This window comes from Chelon labrosus, assembly GCF_963514085.1.
Source record: "Chelon labrosus genome assembly, chromosome: 3".
Taxonomy (NCBI): domain Eukaryota; kingdom Metazoa; phylum Chordata; class Actinopteri; order Mugiliformes; family Mugilidae; genus Chelon; species Chelon labrosus.
Genome location: NC_140339.1, coordinates 10,267,852 through 10,288,520, shown reverse-complemented (window position 1 = coordinate 10,288,520; position 20,669 = coordinate 10,267,852). Strand labels below are relative to the sequence as shown.

The following is a 20,669-nucleotide window of genomic DNA, read 5'->3' as shown; positions in this document are numbered from 1 at the left end:
AAAATCAGCAGTGGACACAAAACGTGTCTTATTTCAGTCAGAATGTGAGGAATGCAGTCTGAATAAGTAGCTTATTGTCACTGAGATGTCAGGAAAGGTCTGGTTTCAAGGAAATGAAGGAAAAGGTACAATGAACAGCATCAAAGAGAAACTCACATAGCTGGTTAAGGTTAAAGGCTCAGTAAGACGACCTGTTCTTGGTACATAACTCTCCAGTACATACACACATATGGCAGAGGAATCTTATATGTTGAAGAATTAAGACTGCCAAACTTGAAGTCTGCCCGTAACCCTGACTGACTTTCAGTCAAATAAATTGCCAAGACGTCCAATCAGCACGTCAGATTGTGACTGGGAGTCACACGGTTCAGGTTTCTCAGTCAGCCTGAGTTTATTAAACCGTCTGTCAGTCACTCCTACCTTGATGTCCTTGCCGAAAAGGTTGGCATAGAAACACAACCAGTTCCTGGAAATGTAGAGCCGGCCTTGTAGAAGGATATCTCTGAGAAGAGCACAGGAGTACACTGAGAACAGAAGAGACAAAAAACACGTTCAACACTTTAAACTGCATGTAAACACACAAGACTATTAAAGCAGTCTCTCGCAAGTTCTTCAACTTTAAAATGATTAAGCTCTTAATGTTTCACATCATAGGTTTTGCGTTGACATGGTGCATTTAGCATCAAGATTTATGGTAAACCAGTTTGAAAAGTGCAAACAGGAATCTGAACCTGAACTTGAAGTGTTTTTGAGCTAAACTGGGCCACAGAATTTAAACAAGAGCAACGAAAGATGGACAAGATAGTCAAAGGCAGCCAAAATACAAAGACATATTGTATAACCAATGGTTATTAAAATGTTTGCTGGATATAGTACACAAGGCCATTTACCTCCTCTACAGTGCACCACATTTACCGTCCACAAGTATGTGAGTGTTTGAATGTGTGCAAATTTATCAGTGCACATGGCATGTACACAACTTTCTGGCCATAATCCCACGATGCAATCTGTTGCATTTTACAGATGTCAAATTGATCAGCATGCAACTCGACAGGTGAACAGGGGAGTGATTTGGGACACAGCTCCACTTTCAGAGTTGGAGGGTGAGCGAAGAGGCACGTGTAGTGACTGATGCTAAGATAGCTACTGCTACGTGGTCGGTAAATTACTTCAAACAGCAAATGGCTGTCTCCACTTGGCTTCTATTAATTATATGTGTTTAATATAAAAGATGCAAGGTTGGGGTTAGGTGGAGCTGGGGTCAGTAATGTATCGCCTTACATTCATTTTTGAATGAGTAGTATGTAGTATTGAATAAGTTAATAATTTTGTCCAGAGCCAAGGTGAAGTTATTTGTTCTGCTTGAGTAGTGGTAATATTTAATGTGGAATTATATAAAACAGAAAATCCACACAGCTGGAAAGCTTGAATTTACAGATTTTCTTGACAAATTTCTTTATTAATTGCAATTCTGATATATGATTAATACATTTCTGACTGTGAGATATCTCTAATGGCTGCTCAAGATGACAATAATTGTTATATTATCTCATATTAGATGTTATTAAAATGCTAATATACAGTTTCAAATGTGCAATTTCAATGTGTATTATCTGATCAATACTTGACACTAGTACTGTACAATATGCCCGTAAAAAAAAAATCAACCTCACTTACACAAATATATGTATATACACAAACATATTTATTCCTATTGCTTTGACCTATTATTACTGTCGAGTTGTTGTTGAGTGTTTTTTTATTTTTTATGTTTCTCTTATCTGCACTTTATTGTTTTTTTATACTGTGTTTTTATACTGTCTTCTTTTGCTCTTACACAAAACCACAAAGGAGGTGACTAACTCTCGTTGTACTGCTTACAATAAAGGCATTATGATTCCGATTCTATACATTAGCAGCAAATAACAAAAATAACAAAACACAACCTTAACTTTTTCTAAATTCAAAATGACAGTACCTTTCATGAGGATCTCATCCTTGGGCACACACTGGAACAGCTTGTGGTACTGCGAGTTGTACTTGCTGACAGTCTGTGCAGAGGGACAGGGCAGAGTCATGAGCAGCTCCTTTGTGGACCGGCCTGCCTGCACAGCACCGGCACCGGCACCGCCTGCCCCTCCACCACCACCACCACCACTGCCACCGGCCTCTCCGGCTCCGCTCGGCGCAGACACCACCCTCTCCCTCAAAGGACGCGAGGAGCTCTGCACCAGGCTCAGCACGTTGGCACCGTACACACACACGCATTCACGCACATCCAAGGCCTGGAGCAAGCTGCTGCAAGACACACACTGTCCCCCTGACGCCGGTCAGTTACTGGATGGAGGACTGCCTCCGTGCTGCTACCTCTAGCCAACATGCACGTACAAACACACACCTGGCTCTAATGTCTACACCTACACACACACACACCCACACACTGCAGACTTACAGCAGCAACGCCTCAGTTTACAGCCACTGAGCTCTTTCTCAACTACAAGGTTCTCTTTCTCTGTCTCAAATACACTCTCCGGTGACTCTACACTTTGCAGCACCCAGCTGACACCCTCCCTCTCCTTCTTCTCCTTCCTTTACACACACACTCCCTGCCCTTCGTCATTCTGAGCTGAAAAAACACACAGTTGCTATTCACTACTCTTCCTCTGCCTTTCCTCTTTCCCTTCCTCTTCATCTGTCAGCTTCTCCTCCTGACTGTAGCGCCAGCCTGTGACACCTAAAATTCAAGAAAAATCATACATTTTCTTCCCTGAACACACAAGAGGTCTCCTTCATTCCTCACTCTCCTCTCTGACAGCTCAAACTCACTTGCAGCTCTGGATATCTCCCCTCAAGATTATCTGTCCCTTTTTTTTCCTCCTGTCCTGCTCTGTATCCCGTCTATCTTTCCCTCAGCTCGTATCTCTGTTGTTGTCTGCTGCTCCTGTTTTTGTCTTTCTATTAATAGCTCGTGCTTGAGCAGCTCCTGTCCTCGGGACTACGCTACTTAGAATAGGTTACAGTAATGAGGAGGTTCTCGATCACCACTGGGGAATAGCCCAAGATTAATATTAACCGTTAATAAAATAATAATAATAATAATAATTTTCTGACGTGAATGAAGCCAAAGAAATGTTGAGATTAATTTAACCAATGTACAAAAATGGAGGTCGCACATCAAACCAGATTAGTTTGTTGCATTTAGTTATTTTCTCACGTCAATATTTTGCGCTCCAGAGAGAGAGAAAGTGCCGTTTTAATAGGCAATGCCACTTTTATTTGACATCTGGGTCAAGACAAAAACAGCTGGTTGGACTCAATCACAGACAACATTAACAACTACAATCAAAGAAGAGAGAGCAGACTCACCGAGCCCCTGTAACATTTCTTCACATCTTCATATGACAGGTCTTCAATCAGCTGAAACCTGCAACGAAAAGGAAAAAGAAATTATTTACAAATGAATTTCCTGATGTGGTTTTTTACCTCTCAGCATACCGTGGAACTACAAACGTAGATTGTAGATTATCTGAATGCGCTGCTATAAATAAAAACTGCGCATTTAGTGTTTTGAAGGTAGATTAATACCTTCCTTTGAGCTGAAGTAGGCAAAAACAGCATGACAAATGGTGGTTAGCTTGTATACGTGTGTGCACGTATACACTCACTTGCAAAACAAATGCACTCCAATACAACAGTCCTGCAAGAACTCTTAGCTTGATGAAGGTTATGATATTGTGTTTTCATTTTGGAGGCTGTGGTTTGTATTCTACTACTGAATTGTATTGTGTTGTACCAACACATGTTCCTATTATTTTGACAACCCAGTTTTAGTCACTGGGCTAGGCTAAATAAGAATTTAGTGTTTAATTAAATAACACCATCACAAACTACACCCTCCTTTAACATAAATGTCTGGACTGTTATATTAGAATGTATTAATTTTCACTAGTGTACCTAATGAACTGGTAAATGCGTGAAAATAGGTCAAAGCTTCCATATGACGAGATAACCATCACCATGTGCGTAAATACTGAGAGACAAAACGATAAAGTTGAAGATAAATATTAACACAAACAGCGATTATGTCAGGAAATTATCCGTGTCGCCTTTTTGACAGTACATGAGGATGCACACATGCAAGCACTGAAGCACGCACGACTGACATCAAACTCGCCTCAGGAGGAATAGTTGGAGCAGAGCAGCAGATGTCACAGCATGATACTCATATCTACTGCTAAGGCAGACACTGAAATGAACTCCTGTCCCAGTTAAAAAAGACATGTACGCAACAGTAAAGACTGAAAAGCAGCATGTTGTTGACAGATCTTGTCAGAGAGTCCTTCTACAGCGCACGTATCTCTCTGAGAGTGCTAGGTGATTGACATCAAGCACAAGATGCGGTTTCAGAAATACTTTTGCTGAAGGAGGCACTGATAAAACTAAAGGTCTGGTGAAACCACTTTGCAGTTTCACGTACACCGCTCCGTGATGAATTATCTCACCCATGCAAGCCATTTCTCACACTGTGCAAGAATTAAATGCATCAAATGAAGGGGAGAACATACAGAAAGTCCTGATTTCTTCATGCAGAGTCCAAAGCCATTGCTCTTGAATGGTTTAAATGTTGTACTAGCAGTTATATGACTTATATAAAATGTTATATAAAAATACACACAAGTATGCAAGCAGCTATGTTGTATTAGAAAAACAATAGCCAGTCAGATAAATCTTATGATCATACTTAGATTCAAATATGAACTTGTTTACTATACGTACTATACTTTTAAGGTACTTTACTTAGATATATGCTTTTCACTTCCACTCCACAATATTAAAAGAAAACATGTCAGGTATTATTTGTGGTTATGTTTCAAATCAAGGCTTTATGCATAAAACTTATAAACATAAAGAACATTAACATAAAAACATATAAGCATAAAAATGCCTCCAGGAAGCATTACAATATTAGCTGCACTGTTCTGTAAGGCAAAGGCTAAGGCTAACTGTCAACAGGTTAAAACTTGAAAAAACTTGCAAGCCTCACTAGCACATATCTAGTACATAAAGCTAAACAGAAGTTGCAACAGTTACTATGCTAAGGCTAGGATAAGGGATAAGGCTAAAGCTAAGGCAAAGGCTAAGGCTAAGGCTAAATCTAAGACTATAAGGCTAAGGCTAATTGTCGACAGGATAATACTTGAAAAAACTTGCAACCCTCACTAGCACATATCTATAAAGCTAGACAGAAGTAGTAACAGTTACTACACTAAGGCTAAGGCTAAGGCAAAGGCTAACTGTCAATAGGTTAAAACTTGCGAGGCTTACTAGCACATATGGGGTACGGAAAATTTGACAGAAGTAGCAGCAGTAACTATGCTATCGCTAAGTTAAACCAAAAGTCAAGTAGGGCTATGACTTGAAAAGTCTTGCTACCCTTACTAGCTGTCAGCACAGATATGTATAAAAACTGAGTGTACATTAAAAGAATAGCAGTCCTTCAACACTGCCCATTACTGTAAACAGCTACATGACTCTATGTTAAAATCCTCCTCACTGTTGCCCTGCTCACTGCTCTGATAAGAGACGCTCCTCCGGGTATAAGCAGATAGCGTGACCTCTGTCCCCAAACAACTCTCCCTGACTCCACAGCTTCTTTCCATGAAGCTCTTTGTCACAGTGGAGATGGCAAACTCAAGGCCGCTGGCTGTCTGTGAGGGTGACGCCAAGATAATCAGTCAGGGAAATGTGTCTAAGGGCACAGTAAAATGATCAGTGTACATTTAAATAGGAAAAAACTGTAAACTGAGCAAGAAATCACCATCAGAAATTATATTATTTTGGAAGGGTAAACAATAAAGGAACACATAACTCCACTGAAAATGGTTGAATATTCAAATAAAATTCAATTATAGCTGAGTTGTATATAAGTGTGTGGTTTTAAAGGCCAGAGGGCAGCAATTTCTATATGCACACCAAAATTGCAGTCCAATAATTACCAGGGCAAAGAGCAAAAACTAGCCAGGCTTAAAAAATATACTAAGATTGTTGAGAGAAACAGTCATAGAAATAGAAATTATGCTAAGAACTGACCACGAAGACTGTGGAGAGTCAAAATCATGAGCTGCACAGAAGGTCTTCTGCCACAATGCAAAGCAAAACCACTATTATATTACTGTCTAGTAATCATTTGCAATGGTAACACACATGAAAATGTTAAAAACATACCGTGGTTTGACTGACTACAGGTTCACATAAATTGCAGTCGTCTTGGAGACAGATCTGTTGACATGTTTAGGGCAGTGGTTTCCATCTCTTGCACTCAGGACTGTTTTTTATCTTTATTTTCTTAAGGTTTAGAAGAAGTGTCCACTGGACGACAGTTCAATCGCCATGAAAACGTAGCAAACTCAATCTGCTGTTGAAATTCGTGAGACTGAAGGACCAACAGTTTTTTCAAACTACTATTGCCTATTTTCCATAACGGCAATGAACCATATAAGCTTCACAAATTTGCTCCGTGGTTGCTTTACTGGACGGAAGTCTACCGTACATGTGTTTCTTTTATTGCTTTGATAACTGTGGCATTAAAATGCGGCTCCACATATCTTGTTTGAGCACTCAAGATCCGATCACAGTTTTGCGCTCTGTATGCAAATAAACATCGGCTAGAAAAAGATCCAAGCAGGGTTACAGTGTCAAAGAGCAGAGGGGGTTGACGGGCGCTATGGCTGCCAGCTGTGTGTGGCTCTTTTGTTTACAACAGAGCAGTACAGCTGTGACAGCTCACCTGCTGGATCAGCACACCTTAAAGTGTCTCACTTAATGTGCATCATCTTCACAAGCAAAATACATAAAAAAATTGAACAGTTGAAAGGGAAAATATAAAATAGTAACTTTAACTGTTTTACATCGAGCTCCTTTTGGTTTTAGTTGGAGATAGATAAAATGAATATATCCTGTATTTTTAATTAGCTTAATTAGCTCGCAAGCTAATGCTGCTACAAACCGCTGGTCACCACATATTGGCTAGATATCATACATGAAGTGTTCAAGTGCATATTTTAGATTAATTTTACATTAAAAGACTGTCATAAAAATAAAGCTGTACTATTACAATGTCAGTGGTTTTTAAACGACTTAACATTTAATTAATGCTTATTAGCTTGCTAGCTACAGCTGATCAAATCTGGCAGTAAGAGTCATAATTTTAGCCAATGTTATTTTTTAACTCAAATTACTCAAAAGCAATTGTTATAAAAATAACAAGAATATTAATGGTAAATCTGCAACTGTTACCTTCGTAAACTCCATCTGTGCCGTGCAACAACAGAAAACTTGACAGAAAGCCAAAGCAAAGGCAAAGGCAAAGGATACAGCCAAAGCTAACGCAATTGAACTTGAAAGGTCTTGCCGTGCTCGCTGTTGGCACAGATCTTAATGCAATATTATTGTGCATGTCGAAAATACGTGTGACATGTACGTGTAACTGTAAAGAATCACAACACAATTTAAAATTGATTTAGAGACCAGGATATATAATATTTAATCCATAACCAAACTAAATCACAGCAGTAATTAGGTCATTAGGAGGAGGAGTTAAACACTACCCTCTGCAACATTTAATTATTTTATTGAATTTGTCCTTGATGTGCAACATTTTCCTTCTACCTCCTGGAAGAAACATCCCTTCATCTTGTGACCATATTACAAACAAAGGTGCATGTGTGCTGCTCCTCTTGCCTGCTGGTTTCTGCCTATAAATAGGCTACACAGTGGTGGCTCTGCACTCTCAGGTGGAGTGAAGAGAGTGATTATTAAAAACACGGGCAGCTCCGTGGGGACTAACTGGCTCCCTACTCTTCGCTTTCCATCTGTCTCTTTCTTTTACACAACATCCAGGTCTTAATCAATACTGCTAGTACAATTTAGTCGAACGCAAGGAGAAAACTGCCGCAGGCATTTCTCACTGTGCCGCCAGGAGAGCTGTGAATGTGGAGTATCAAGGTAAAGCCTTTCTTTTGCAGTGTAAACAAGGTCATGTTGTGGTGATACAACCATGTATGGTTTCACCAAAATGTCACTTCATGTTAATTTCTGAGGTTTTAAAGTCTCAGGCCCAAGAGGAAACCATCAAATGTTCTGTCTAAAATAAGAATAGCGACAGCACGTAAACAACAGCAAAATACATAGGTTGGTTTTCCCAAGTACCCCTTATACCATGAGCAAATCGAAATGTTGCCTACTCCAAGTGTGTCTGTGTGTTCACGCATGCGCCTTTGTTCATGTATCACAGTGCCCTTGGCTGTGAGGCAGAATAGTCAAACTAATTACAAGCTCAAAGAATCCTAAATTGAATCCTAAATTAGAAAGCGAACACCTCCCATCGGTGGCCGGTGCAGCAGTGGACTCACAGTCAATAATTTAGCTGGAGGAGGAGAAATTGGGACTGAAGCCCTGAGAGAGGAGGATGGAGTTACTGTGAGACTACAAAGTATCCACAAATTTATTTCCTTTTTCAAAACTGAAAGTATAATTCTTATTTTGAAGCAATGTCCAAGAGTGTTATGGTCAAAGACCAGGCGACTGTGCACCAGTGGTAACTTCGATATCTTTCTTACTGGCAATACTTAAAACCCAGCATTGTTAGAAAGCATATTATGAAAACAAACCTTGCACTTTGAACAAACGACGTTTTTATTATGTGCTTTTAAAAGTATGTAGCTTATACAGTTAGGAAGAACCTGGTTGTGTTCATTGTTGGTGTCAATCTCAAAGATCTGTTTCGTACTCTTTGGCGTCACCTATGGTGAAAGGTGATAATTGCAGGTGTAATATTTTAATGTCACTTCTAATGTTCACGCTATGGATTTTAGGGTCAAACGAGGCCAGCTATGTTATCAAGAATTGTGCTCCTGGATATTGTTGGATGTCGCCACCCGTTTTAAAACCAACTAATGAAATTAACACATACGATTAGTTGACGCCTCACCTCATCATTGGGCTGCTGAAGACAATTGAGACCAGCTGAGACCAGCTCAGTTTTTATTTGTTGTGCGTTATGTCCGTCTCATAGCAACAAGGGTCAGGCGTTTGTCTGTAGTAACATAGTGCCAGCTTAATGCGGCATTTGAGGTCCAAACACGCTGTCAATCAATTGGCATCCGGGGCCATGCCTCAGTAGTAAAGCAGTAGTATAAAAGTATAAATCTTTATTTTTATTTGTTTGACCAGTGTAATATTTACTTGTAACTCTAAAATACAATACACTGTTTTACACACAGGTGAGTAGGACTGTTAGTCTGTTGCGTGAGCTCCACCCACCCTTGTCACCTGTTGGGTTACAGTGTTTGTCTTGTGATCTTTCGTGGGAACGTCATCACAGACACCCATAAAACTGTGAAAGCAAAGGAATTATATTTAATTTCTTCAATGGGTCAAAGGCTTAATCACCATTGTGTTGTCTCACTTGAAGATTGTCAGAAACTTTAATGAATTTTAACGGTGTAGAAGACGGAACAAGTGTTTTTATTTTAAATATTATACATAAAATCACTTGAGCGAATTTTAATGTGTAATAACTTTGCTTTTGTTTGTGTTATTCAGAGTGAAATAGCTCAAAGATAGCGGATAGAGTGCTTTTATGTGTACTGACTGCAACCACAGTTTTTTGAGTCTTAACACTTAACCTTAAGGGCTATCTTTTAAAGTCTCTTTTTAACTAATGGTTTTGGTTTAGTATTTTAATTTATGGTTAAGTCTAAGCCTCTCATTAACTTCCACAGACAACCATTTGTGTTTAAGTTGCGCTGTATGCTTACTGTACGCTAAATATAAGTAGGTGGAGACCAAAACGGAGCTCAAATGAGAGTGAATATCTGTATTCACACATCATTTGGTAAGAGACAGGGTTCAGAATGATTGTTTTTGCTTTGTATGTCTTTAGTTTGGTAACGTGTAATGAATTTAAGGCAATATTTACCAACAAATCAGTTAATTCAGCTAATATTAATACTGTATAATGCAACTGACATAGATTTACAACATCAAATATTGCAACAGAGAAGACTCAGGGTGAGTTTGGGTAGTGGAAGAGGTTAAAACATACACATGCTCTTCAATGTATGTACATGTGAATTGTCCCTCTCGTTCACTGAGTCTACTAATACACCATGCCTCTGTGCTAAATCCCATCCCAGAACAGAATCCCCAGGATTACACTGCTCCTGCCTGGAATCCCTCTTATATAACACATGTGCATGTTGTCTGCACACACACATACATTCTTGCAAAAACAAATATGTTGAGATAGATTAAATCCCTTTATTACTAGTATAACTGCAACAAGTTGACCAAACACGTGCTATATATTCACTAATGCCTCGGAGGGGTTAACATAAAAAAAAAAAAAGGTCACCCTTTGTAAATCTCAGTCTCTTTATGTCAATGTGTGGTGTGTGTGCTTGTTTGGCCATTGTTTGACATCAAATACAGCTGAAATAAAAGCACAAAATAAGTGCTGTGAAAATAAATCTCCCAGGGCTGTAACCCATGACCATGCACAGGATACAGATGGTGTGCCGGGGGGAAAAAAAACACATGGAAAGACGACAAGTGTTGCGGAGCAGTGTGTGTTTGCGTGTTTGGGATTTGCCTGAAGTGTCCGTGTGTGTCATCGTCCTTGGAGGGGTCCAGGTCCTGCGTTGGGAGCAGGCCTGTTTCTTCGCTCTGCTCCTGCTGCTCAGTCATGCTCCTGGCCCTGAGTACACAAACACACGGCTCTATGTTAACAGCAGGCACCTCTCTGCTCGATCTCCATGTACTGTACACTACGTTAAAAAAAAAAAATGTTTGTTTTTGTGTCCAGACACGGCTTCAAACAGAGCTCTTCCCAAATACGGGGCAAACAAGTGGACTCTGTCTTTAAAATCAACACGGCCGTGATGCAACATTCAAAGTCTGATTCAGCTTGTTAACATTAAAATGATTATTTAGGAAAATAAGGTTGTGCTCTTTGTGCTTGTGTAAATTAGGTCAGTGTCTACTCTCACACAGATGTTTGCAAATAAGTAGAGCACCTCAGAGTTTGTGCAGATGGCTGGCCTGATGTGCTGCTATGAGCTGACTCAAAGCATTTTAAAAATACAATAGGCCTATACACTTTTCAGCGCCAAATGTCTCTTGAAATTAACTGTTACCGGAAACAGAAAGAAGAAGAACAAACCACAGATAATATAGGTTCATATCCATGCAGCACTCATGATACACAGACTCATATAAGCAGCTCACTGAAGGAAGGATTCAGGTGAAATGCTAAGAGAGCCAAATCCCAGCTTCGTAATGGATTATGTGGCTCAGGTTATTGTAATGGCTCGTTGAAATTGTTTTGCATGCAGTTCAAAATGGATGGCGGCAAATGGCTTCGTGTGGGAGGGAAAACAAACCTTCAAGCATTCTCCATCTACTATGCGGCTACAAAAGCGTCAGAAAAACAGATGAGTGATGCAGATCACTCAAATAGATTAGATACACTATACCTGTCATGTCCCACTCAGCTTGAAGCCAATTACTGGTTATATAAAGAGGGGTTCTTATTAAAATGTTATTATACATTTGAATTGTCATTGTTATTATTCATCACTTTTATCCTTTTTTGTCCATTAAATGTTTGTTCATCCATTATTTTTAGCTGATTATTTTCATTGGCTGTACTGATATCATCTTCATTTAGTTCCCAATTTAATCTTCTTGTTTGTTACATTTATCTATTTCACAAACTTTTAACTCAACTGCTTATTCGCTATCTTTATCCACTTTAGCTGATATCTGTTAAACCACCACTTTAGCTTTAGCTATTCATTATTTTTACATTTAGATAACAATTTCAACCATTTACACACCATGGTTTTTAAGCTACCAACTGCTTCTAGCTAACCATGGCCTTTAGCTAACAGCTTCTTTTAGCTAACAAGTGCTTTTAGCTAACAGTGGCTTCCAGCTAACAGTTGCTTTTAGCTAACAGCTGCTTCTAGCTAACAACTGTTTCTAGCTAACAGCTGCTTTTAGCTAACAATGGCTTGTGGTTTTAACTGTCTGTTATCTTATACTTCCAGTTAACAAGTTTATCTTTTATATTAGCTAATTATTTTATCTGTTTATAACCTTTAGCTAACAGCTGCTTTTAGCTTATTTTTTATCTAACAATAACAAACATTTTATCTTTTACTTTAAGCTAACATTACTAAGAGCTAAGAATTGTAGCTGTTTATCCATTACGTTAGCTAACGAGTTTAATCGTGTATTAGTTTTAGCTAACAATTATTTAACGATTCTGTTTACCCATTACATTAGGTAATGTTTTAAATGGTTTAGTACTTTTAGCTCCTTTTTAACTATTACTTTCAGCTTGCAATTTCATTTAGCTAAATCCAGCTACCAATCTTCACTGTTTATCTTTGACCTTTAGCCATTTCCACACAAGCCTAATCAATTTTTCCTACTTAAGTAATCTTCCATGCTCCTGCAGAAGTAACACCTAGGGCTTTATTTAGAATAAAATTATTGTTTTGTGCTTGCAGCGTTGCCATATTATACAAGCTGTACCATGTATTTTGTTCCTTTCTCTCACCTGCACATATTTTGTTCCCTTTCTTTCTCACATGCACACATAAACACATGCCGGCCCTGTGCCATACTGTCCTCTGGGAGAGGGGAAGTTGTTACCACCTGCTCCTGTATAATTACAGGTGCTGATGGAAGTAGTCTCCTGCAAGCAGTTTCCAGTGTATTATGTCTAATTGGCCAGAAGCTTTACGTCAGCCGCTGACCTGTTCAAACAATAAAGGCTTTCTGAAGCTCAGTGTTACATCTGACTGGTTATCTGTGATCACAGCGGGTTGAATGGGAGGTGAAAGGCCTATTGTGATAAAAGAGGACAGGTTTCTCACCTCGAGACTGAGTTTAAGGGATTCAGGAGAAGTATGTGATCGTAGATGTGGGCAAAATGCTGTGTGGCACTGCTGCAGTTCGCTTAAAACCCCAGTTAAAAGGGAAGTTGTTATGCTTGGCTGTTCTTCAGAAGGAAATCGAACATTGCAATATCATTACATATGTCACTGTGTGGCAGAGGTAAACCTTCAAAACATACAGAAAAACCTGAACAGGTTACATGCAGCTAGACACTGAACCATGTTTTGCCTCCACACTTTTTGTGACCATAGTAAAAAGCCACTATTCAAATTTAATTCAAAAGCATACCAATTATATTATTGTGGTGCCTCCAAAACAGCTATTGGTTCATTCACAGTGTAGTGTGAAAACCAGTTTACAAAGAGGGATATTGGGCAGTTGGTCGTCTCCTTTTTTAGTTGAGATAGAGACAACACTGTCTTTTTGACCCTTTACCCAACAGCTGGGAATTTTTTTGACACCAGTGTGTGTTCTTGTCGAAAACTCACAGGGAACAGACTTTGGCTCTTTGGGTAACTCGTCCACATAATGTTTACTTGCTGTCTAAAATCTTATGAAACAGCACTAATCATAAGATTTTTGTCAGTGACACAAATAGACAGGCTTGGGATAAACATTCTTCTTATATCCCTTTGAGTTTGGCCAGGAGGATGTTTCAACCGTCTAAAATGGGTTTTATTTAGTCTGCGTGGGCTTCCTGGAACTAGAGCTAAACAAACAATCCAAAATTAAACATTCTCACCTCACCTACAGCAAAACCTGTGATTTTTTCTCGCTCACACATGTTCAAATTTTGGTCTGACTGTTTGCGTTGCCCACTAAAGCAAGACAGAATATACCAGCCTGACAAGTTCCAAATGTAAATAAGCAGCGAGTCGCTTATTTATTTTGTTTAATGTCACAATTCGGCCTCATGAGAACCATCATGGCTTTATTGGACAACTTCATTTCTAAGCTGATGTGATCTGATAGTGAATCCTTAAGTTAGACCAAGACGCTGCTTCCTGTTTGGCACTTTCCTTTAAAACATCCCTCCTGGTCTACAATTGAATGCATCCTGCTTCTTTTTCTTTTGTTTTTTTTGTTTTCGTTAACTGAAAGGCCTCCACCTCTCCGTCACTCCTCCTCCTTGTCCTTCTTTGTCTCTGGAGATAAGCATTTTGCGCTGTCACAAGACATCCTCCAATCCAATAAAGGGTAATCTTGTTAAGGCTGCTTGTCACTGAGACAGATGCTAAAGGATCGCTGCACTTTCTCCGACACCGGACATTCATTTCCCTGCAAGTTGTTGTACGATGCAAATTTAAAATTTTTCTTTCACAATCCAGAGTCAAGTCTGTTTGCGAGGCTGTGCTGATCTGCATTAGTGATAAAAGTTACATCAACTTCACACTTCCTTCCACACATGCAGTACTTGAAGCAAATAATTTCTCAATAAGTTACTGCAGCAAAAAACAAAGATATAAATGCACTGAATATGAACCTTTAAGAAAACGCATGAGCAGAAAAAAAGCAGGCAGATGTTTTTGGATAGTTTACAGGGGATGATTTAACGTGTCTAAGAAGCTGATGGTGGATTTCTGCTGTTGTTAGAGATTGTTTAAGTTGTCTGCACCTTATGTAAATCATTTTCAGAGCTTTGGTGCATTACTTGGTGTCATCAGACCCAGGCCTCCCTGCATTTAACTTTATTTGGCCTTCTGGTATTTCACAGATAGGCTGTGAAAGTGCAGCATACAGCCTTTGGACTCTGAGATACTCTATCTGCACTGCTTGAGATCTCCTGAAATAACCTCCCCATTGTGCAAGCACCTCAAAACAGCCTTTGATGACGGAAGAGTGTTTTTAAGCCAGCACAAGGCTCCAAATGTTCGTCTCACAGAAGAAGATTAAAAGGAGGTCAGTGAATACTGTTGAAAGGAGTTTTAGGGGGAAAGGGAAAATTGATAGTATTGCCAAAAAAACAACAAAAAAAGTATTTTTTTTGTATGAATGTGTAGTTTCTTTAAGACTTTACAAACATTAAATCAGTTTAGAAATATATCTTTGTCATTGCTAAGAAATTAGTGAACCTACCACACCTTTAGTTTGATGCCAGATTAATGTGAGCTATTATGTTTTAATAATAAAGTTAAAACGCACTACACGGCAAAGGTTGTCACATATGTCAGCTCCACACTGAATTCCTGAAACATATCTGCATGTAAAACACCTGCGTGTTTGAATAAACGCTTCCATTTATTAATAAAAGCAGAAGCGAACACCGGAAATAATCCGATTCTTCAAAATAAAAGCGCAATGCGATTCAGTTTTGTAATAAGCATAGTCTTTAGTGCGTCAGGTATAGTATAATATAAACACTGATCAGTTGAGCATGATATTTCATAATTTGGAACTGTATTCTAGCAAAATATATATAAATCCTATTTTTAGTTTTTGCGCTCGTGAATTTTATACAAAACTATATCATAATTTTAATTTGAATATGTAAGCAGTTGCTAGTTGCGATCATTAATCACTAAAAACATTTTACACAAGTCTCCTTCGCCCCCGTTTCACGTCCTAAACGAGTCACCAGTGCACTTATTTTGAAATCCCTACCGGAAGCCCCCCTCTTCTTCTTCTTCTTCGCTTTCCTAACTTGATCAACGTCTCCTACCTGTAGCTCAGAGGCTGCCACGACTTTTTCCGCTGACTTGTCGCCTCGTAGCGCCTCTAAACTCCGCAGGTGTGTGCTTCATTTCTCGGTCAGTTCATTTTTAGCTCTTTATCCATAAAAAAACAAAAAACAAAAGAAAAACAAAAACTGAGAAATTAAACTTCCTTAGTGGTCAAAGCCAAAGCAGAGAGTGGCGTTGAGCTGCAGCAGCGTCCTCTGAAGTGCGTCTGAGTGTAGAGAGGTGGGTTGAGCTTACCTATTAGTCAAGTGTGGGCTGTTTACAAGAGCCAGGGGATTAAACTGCGGCTATTTCTTTTCCCCTACAGACGCCCAGAACAACAAAAAGAAGGCTCATTATTATACAAGAATGTTAACTGAAAAATAAAATAAGAGGGTAGGCCATGGTTAATGAGCTCCACAGAGGTTTTATGGCCATATTTTAAATGTTTTGATCTATTTATACCGATGTCTGTGAAGACTCTCAGTCATCAACATCATGGTGTATCTAAAAACAAAGCTAAAACACAGACAACTTGACAAAGGGGCTCAAACAAGTCCATTTGCCTCTGTTTTATATATTATACTTTACTTTTTTTTACTTTATAAACTGATCTCCTTAAGATTAGAGATTAAGTGTCTATCGGCCAAGTATACTTGGGTATACAAGGAATTTGGTCTCTGCATTTATCCCATCCGTGAATTAGTGAACACAAAGCACACAGTGAGGTGAAGCACACACTAACCCCACTAACCCCACACTAAGGCTAAATGAATTAGCAATAACGCTGTTAATGTGTGGTATATTATTGTTATTTCTAATAACCTAAATGACTCAGATGCCTTTGTTTTAGATCTATTTAAACATGTTAAAGTGGATATTTTGTGAATTAGATGTGTATAAAATAAGAGCAAACTACCGGCTAGAAGCATCAAGGCTAACGACTGCAAAACAAATGCAAAACCAGATGTTCCCACCGCTCTATAATCTGAAGTCTTTAAGGCTTTCAGTTGTAATAAATGAGGAGTAACCCGGCGAACAAGATATACTGAGAATATATTGTCATTTATTACAGGGGGCGAGGATAGGCCATAGTTAATGAGATCAAACTTGTTCTATATGCATATTTTAAATATCTGTCTTCAACAAATCTATCTGTACATACAGTATGTACAAAGTATTTTTACCGTTTAGGAGTTTTTGACATTGCATTGCGTAACAATTACTAAAAACATCAGCGGATTTTCACACTAGTCGTGACAGTTTTCAAAGAGAACCCAATCACACAAATGAAACAGAAATATTACACTTTGGTATCTGTTAATGCAGCAAAATTTGACATCTGTGAGGTGCAAAAGTAAGTGCACCTCTAGGATAACAAGTTGATTTCAAGACCAAATTAGAGCCCATCTGTTCAGAAGTGGTTCCAATCAGTGTGATGGGACTCGGGATTTGTCGAGAGTCTGATCTTCACCACACAAAGTTATGAGCGTGTGTGACGGTGCAGACAAAGGAGCAAGAGTTGCTGCTGCTCATCAGACTGGAAAGGAAGGAACCCAGGGTAACTTCTAAGCAACTAAAAGCCACATTGGCTGATGTTTATGTTCATGAATCCACTGAACAACAATGGTATGAAGGCAGAGTGGCAAGCATAAGGACACTGCTCTCCAAACAGAACATTTCTGCTCTTCATCTGCATGTTTGATCAACATGAACAAGCCAGACGACTATTGGGACAATGTTGGTAGGTGAGGTGGTGATGTCCTTGCTTGGGCCTGTTTTGCTGCATCCGGGTCTGGACAGCTTGCCATCATTGATGGACCAGTGAATTCTGAATTATACCAACCAGTTCTAAAAAAACAAATATCAAGACATCTGTCCATGAGATGAATCTGAAAAGAAATTGAGTCACGCAGCGAGGCAACGAGCCGAAGATCACAAGTCGTGGTACGAAAAGAACAAAATTAAGGTTTCGGAACGGCCGAGTCAAATTCCTGATTTTAATCCAATAGAAATGTTGTGGAAAGACCTGAAGCAAACGGTTAATGTGAGGAAACCCACCTACATCTCAGAACTGAAGCAGTTCTGTTCTAAGGAATGGGCTTAAACTCCTCCAACCCGTTGTAGACGACTGACCAGCAGTTACCGGAAATGTTAAGTTGCTGTTATTAGGGAGTTACTGAAAACAAGGGTTCACTTACTTTTGCACTTGGCAGATCTGAACAAATGATTCATTTTCTCAAATAAACAAATACAAAAAGCATAATATTTCCATTTACCGTGTTTGATTGGGTTCTCATTGTCTGCGTTCGGGACTTCCCCTGAAGCCTTGAGTCATTTTTATGCAGAAATGTCACAACGTCTGAGGAGCGCAAATGCTTTTCAGTGGTACTGTATGTCTTCGAAGAGTCATTCAGGTCATTTATCTAAAACTAACCTAAAACAAAGACAATCTGACGAAGACTCAAACAAGTCCATTTGCCTTTGTTTATATAAAAAACATATTATATCTGTTTATTCATATTAAACGTGAATAAATTAGAGAAAACTACCAACTAAAAGCATTAATTTAAGTTATTTTCAAGGCAAACATCAAACAAATGTAAAACTAGATTTATTTTGGATGTATTGTTATTTATTAAAGTCTAAATGAAGGTCGAGGACGCACAGAACAACAAGAAGAAACAGCTCGATTAATTTTCTCAAATAAACAAATACAAAAAGCTTAATATTTCCATTTACCGTGTTTGATTGGGTTCTCATTGTCTGCGTTCAGGACTTCCCCTGAAGCTTTGAGTCATTTTTATGCAGAAATGTCACAATGTGTGAGGAGCGCAAATGCTTTTCAGTGGTACTGTATGTCTGTGAAGAGTCTCAGTCATCCAGGTCATGGTTTATCTAAAACTAACCTACAACAAAGACAATCGGACAAGAAGACTCAAACTAGTCCATTTGCCTTTGTTTATATAAAGAACATATTATATCTGTTTATTCATATAAAACATGAATAAATAATAGAAAACTATCAACTAAAAGCATTAATTTAAGTTATTTTCAAGGCAAACATCAAACAAATGTAAAACTAAATTTATTTTGGATGTATTGTTATTTATTAAAGTCTAAATGAAGGTCGAGGACGCACAGAACAAGAAGAAGAAACGGCTTATTATTTACAAGAGGCCACAGTTAAAGAGTTAAAGATATTCTCTAAGGTTTATATCCATATCTAATTTTTTCTTTTTTTTCTTTTCATCAAATCTGTTTATATGTTTTAAGTGAAGACTTCTTAACTAAGGGCACAGAGTCAAGGTCTCAGTATTCGTTATAGTGTTAATAATTAGTTTATCCATGTAAGCTATTGATTGAGGGAGAACTTCTAAATGTTAATATCTATAAATAAACAGATATTAATGATAAATGAGCAGTAATTCTGCTAACATGTGATACGTTGGGGATGTATTGTTTTTGTTTTTATTTCAGTTTGAGGTTCGACAAAGGAAACTTTGCACTAAACCAAACTAAAAAAAGGACTTGATGGAAAGAAACTATATTTTAAGAAGTTGAGTGGCATTCATTTTCCAACCAGTAATCAGAGTTCACGTTTTTTTTTCCCCAAAGAGGATGCAACACTTCAGATGAGTCTCAGTATGTGCATCATCCTGGAAAATATTGCAGCTCCCACCAGATGAGTTAAAACCTGAGTGTAACTTACTCACGGCTACAAATTTGGTTTATAGTAGAGTCACGGTTTTTAAACTTTAGTGGTTGAATTAGACTGTGCAACTGCAGGTGTGAAAAGAGTCTGCAATATCCTGACCTGCTGACTTACATCTAAAATGTTGATTTAATTCCTTCTTTTTATTTCATTTTTCTGTCTTTTGATACTCAAGACTTTTTTTTGTCACTTTCAAAGTCTTCTAACTTATTTCTCTGCTCTCTTCTACCTGAGTAGTACTCAAGGTGCTTTACAGTGTTTCTCATCAGGACTGCAGAGCTGTCATGCACCTGCCATCCAGAGCAATGCCAGGTCCAGTGTCTTGCCCAAAGTGAGGAGCGGCCGGGGATCGAAAACCTCCAAACCTGAGATCAGTGGACAAACCTCTCCAACACCTGACACTCACTTTTCACAGTTTACTTTAGACATGTACACTGAATGTTAAACATAATGAAGTTCATCCCAGTTCAAGCATCCTTCAAACACCTGTACTTCCTGTGTGGCGTTCACTGACCTGGCTCTGCTGGCTGCTATCCTCTGACTGCAGTTACCATGGGGGTGGCGGTAGTGAGGGAGCTGGTAGTATCGGTCCTGGCCTGGGGCCTCGTCGGCAGGCAGGGCCTTAGGGCTGGCTGCGTAGATAGTGCATCCCATGAACACCACCTGGAAGTCACCCTCCGTGTCCTACAGCGAGCAGGGGAAGAAGAGCCACCCTCGAGGTATCCTTCCTCTGAGCGGCCTGTCCTATCCTGATGCCAGCCAGCTGCTCTGTGGAAAAGCCATCGGCTCAGCACATTGGTATCTTAACCCCTCCTTCCTCTCTGAATCATACTCTCTCTCCCCCTCTCTCTCTCTCTCGCTCTCCCTCCTCCCTCCGGCGAACGGAGAGCATAATCAGATTTCACGTTTACACTCAACAAAATCATCCCCGGCGTAATCACTCCCTGTCACTGATGTTGCATTATGCTAATGCACAGAGCGTACGCTCAGTTCAGGAGCATTAGGGGCGGTTAAAAATATCCCAGCTGCCTGATACAAGTGAATGTCACATCAGGAGCTAAGAGATAAGGTTTAAACTGTGATGCACTGAGGAGACTGAACTGTTGACAGCCACTGCTACAGTTACAAATAATTTTAATTTCATTCTTTAATCTGTTCCTGTCTGGAAATTAGTGAGCGCCCTGAACATAATCATTTATCTGATATTCATCTTTCCACAATAGAAAAAACTAAGAAGCCACTTAATTGTTTCTTCAAACTACATTTAACTCCCTTCTCCCTCACTGCAAAAACATAAATCTGTGAAAGAGGGCTGACACAGCACCTTGCAT

The 20,669-nt window shown here is 39.1% G+C and overlaps 1 protein-coding gene across 1 annotated transcript in view; it reads right to left on the bottom strand.

Annotated features, from left to right (window-relative positions):
* gramd2aa (GRAM domain containing 2Aa) overlaps positions 1-20,294 on the bottom strand; it is a gene marked incomplete at its 3' end in the record, with an annotated part of 28,908 nt that extends 8,614 nt beyond the window's left edge. Inside the window, exons 1-5 of the mRNA XM_084541590.1 lie at positions 19,853-20,294; positions 10,652-10,756; positions 3,367-3,424; positions 1,979-2,051; positions 421-524 (exon numbers count right to left, since the gene is read on the bottom strand). Of these exons, the coding sequence (XP_084397716.1) occupies positions 421-524; positions 1,979-2,051; positions 3,367-3,424; positions 10,652-10,756; positions 19,853-19,992 (480 nt within the window). The 5' untranslated portion in view covers positions 19,993-20,294. The remainder of the gene's footprint in view (positions 1-420; positions 525-1,978; positions 2,052-3,366; positions 3,425-10,651; positions 10,757-19,852) is intronic.
* Between the last annotated feature and the right edge of the window lie 375 nt (positions 20,295-20,669).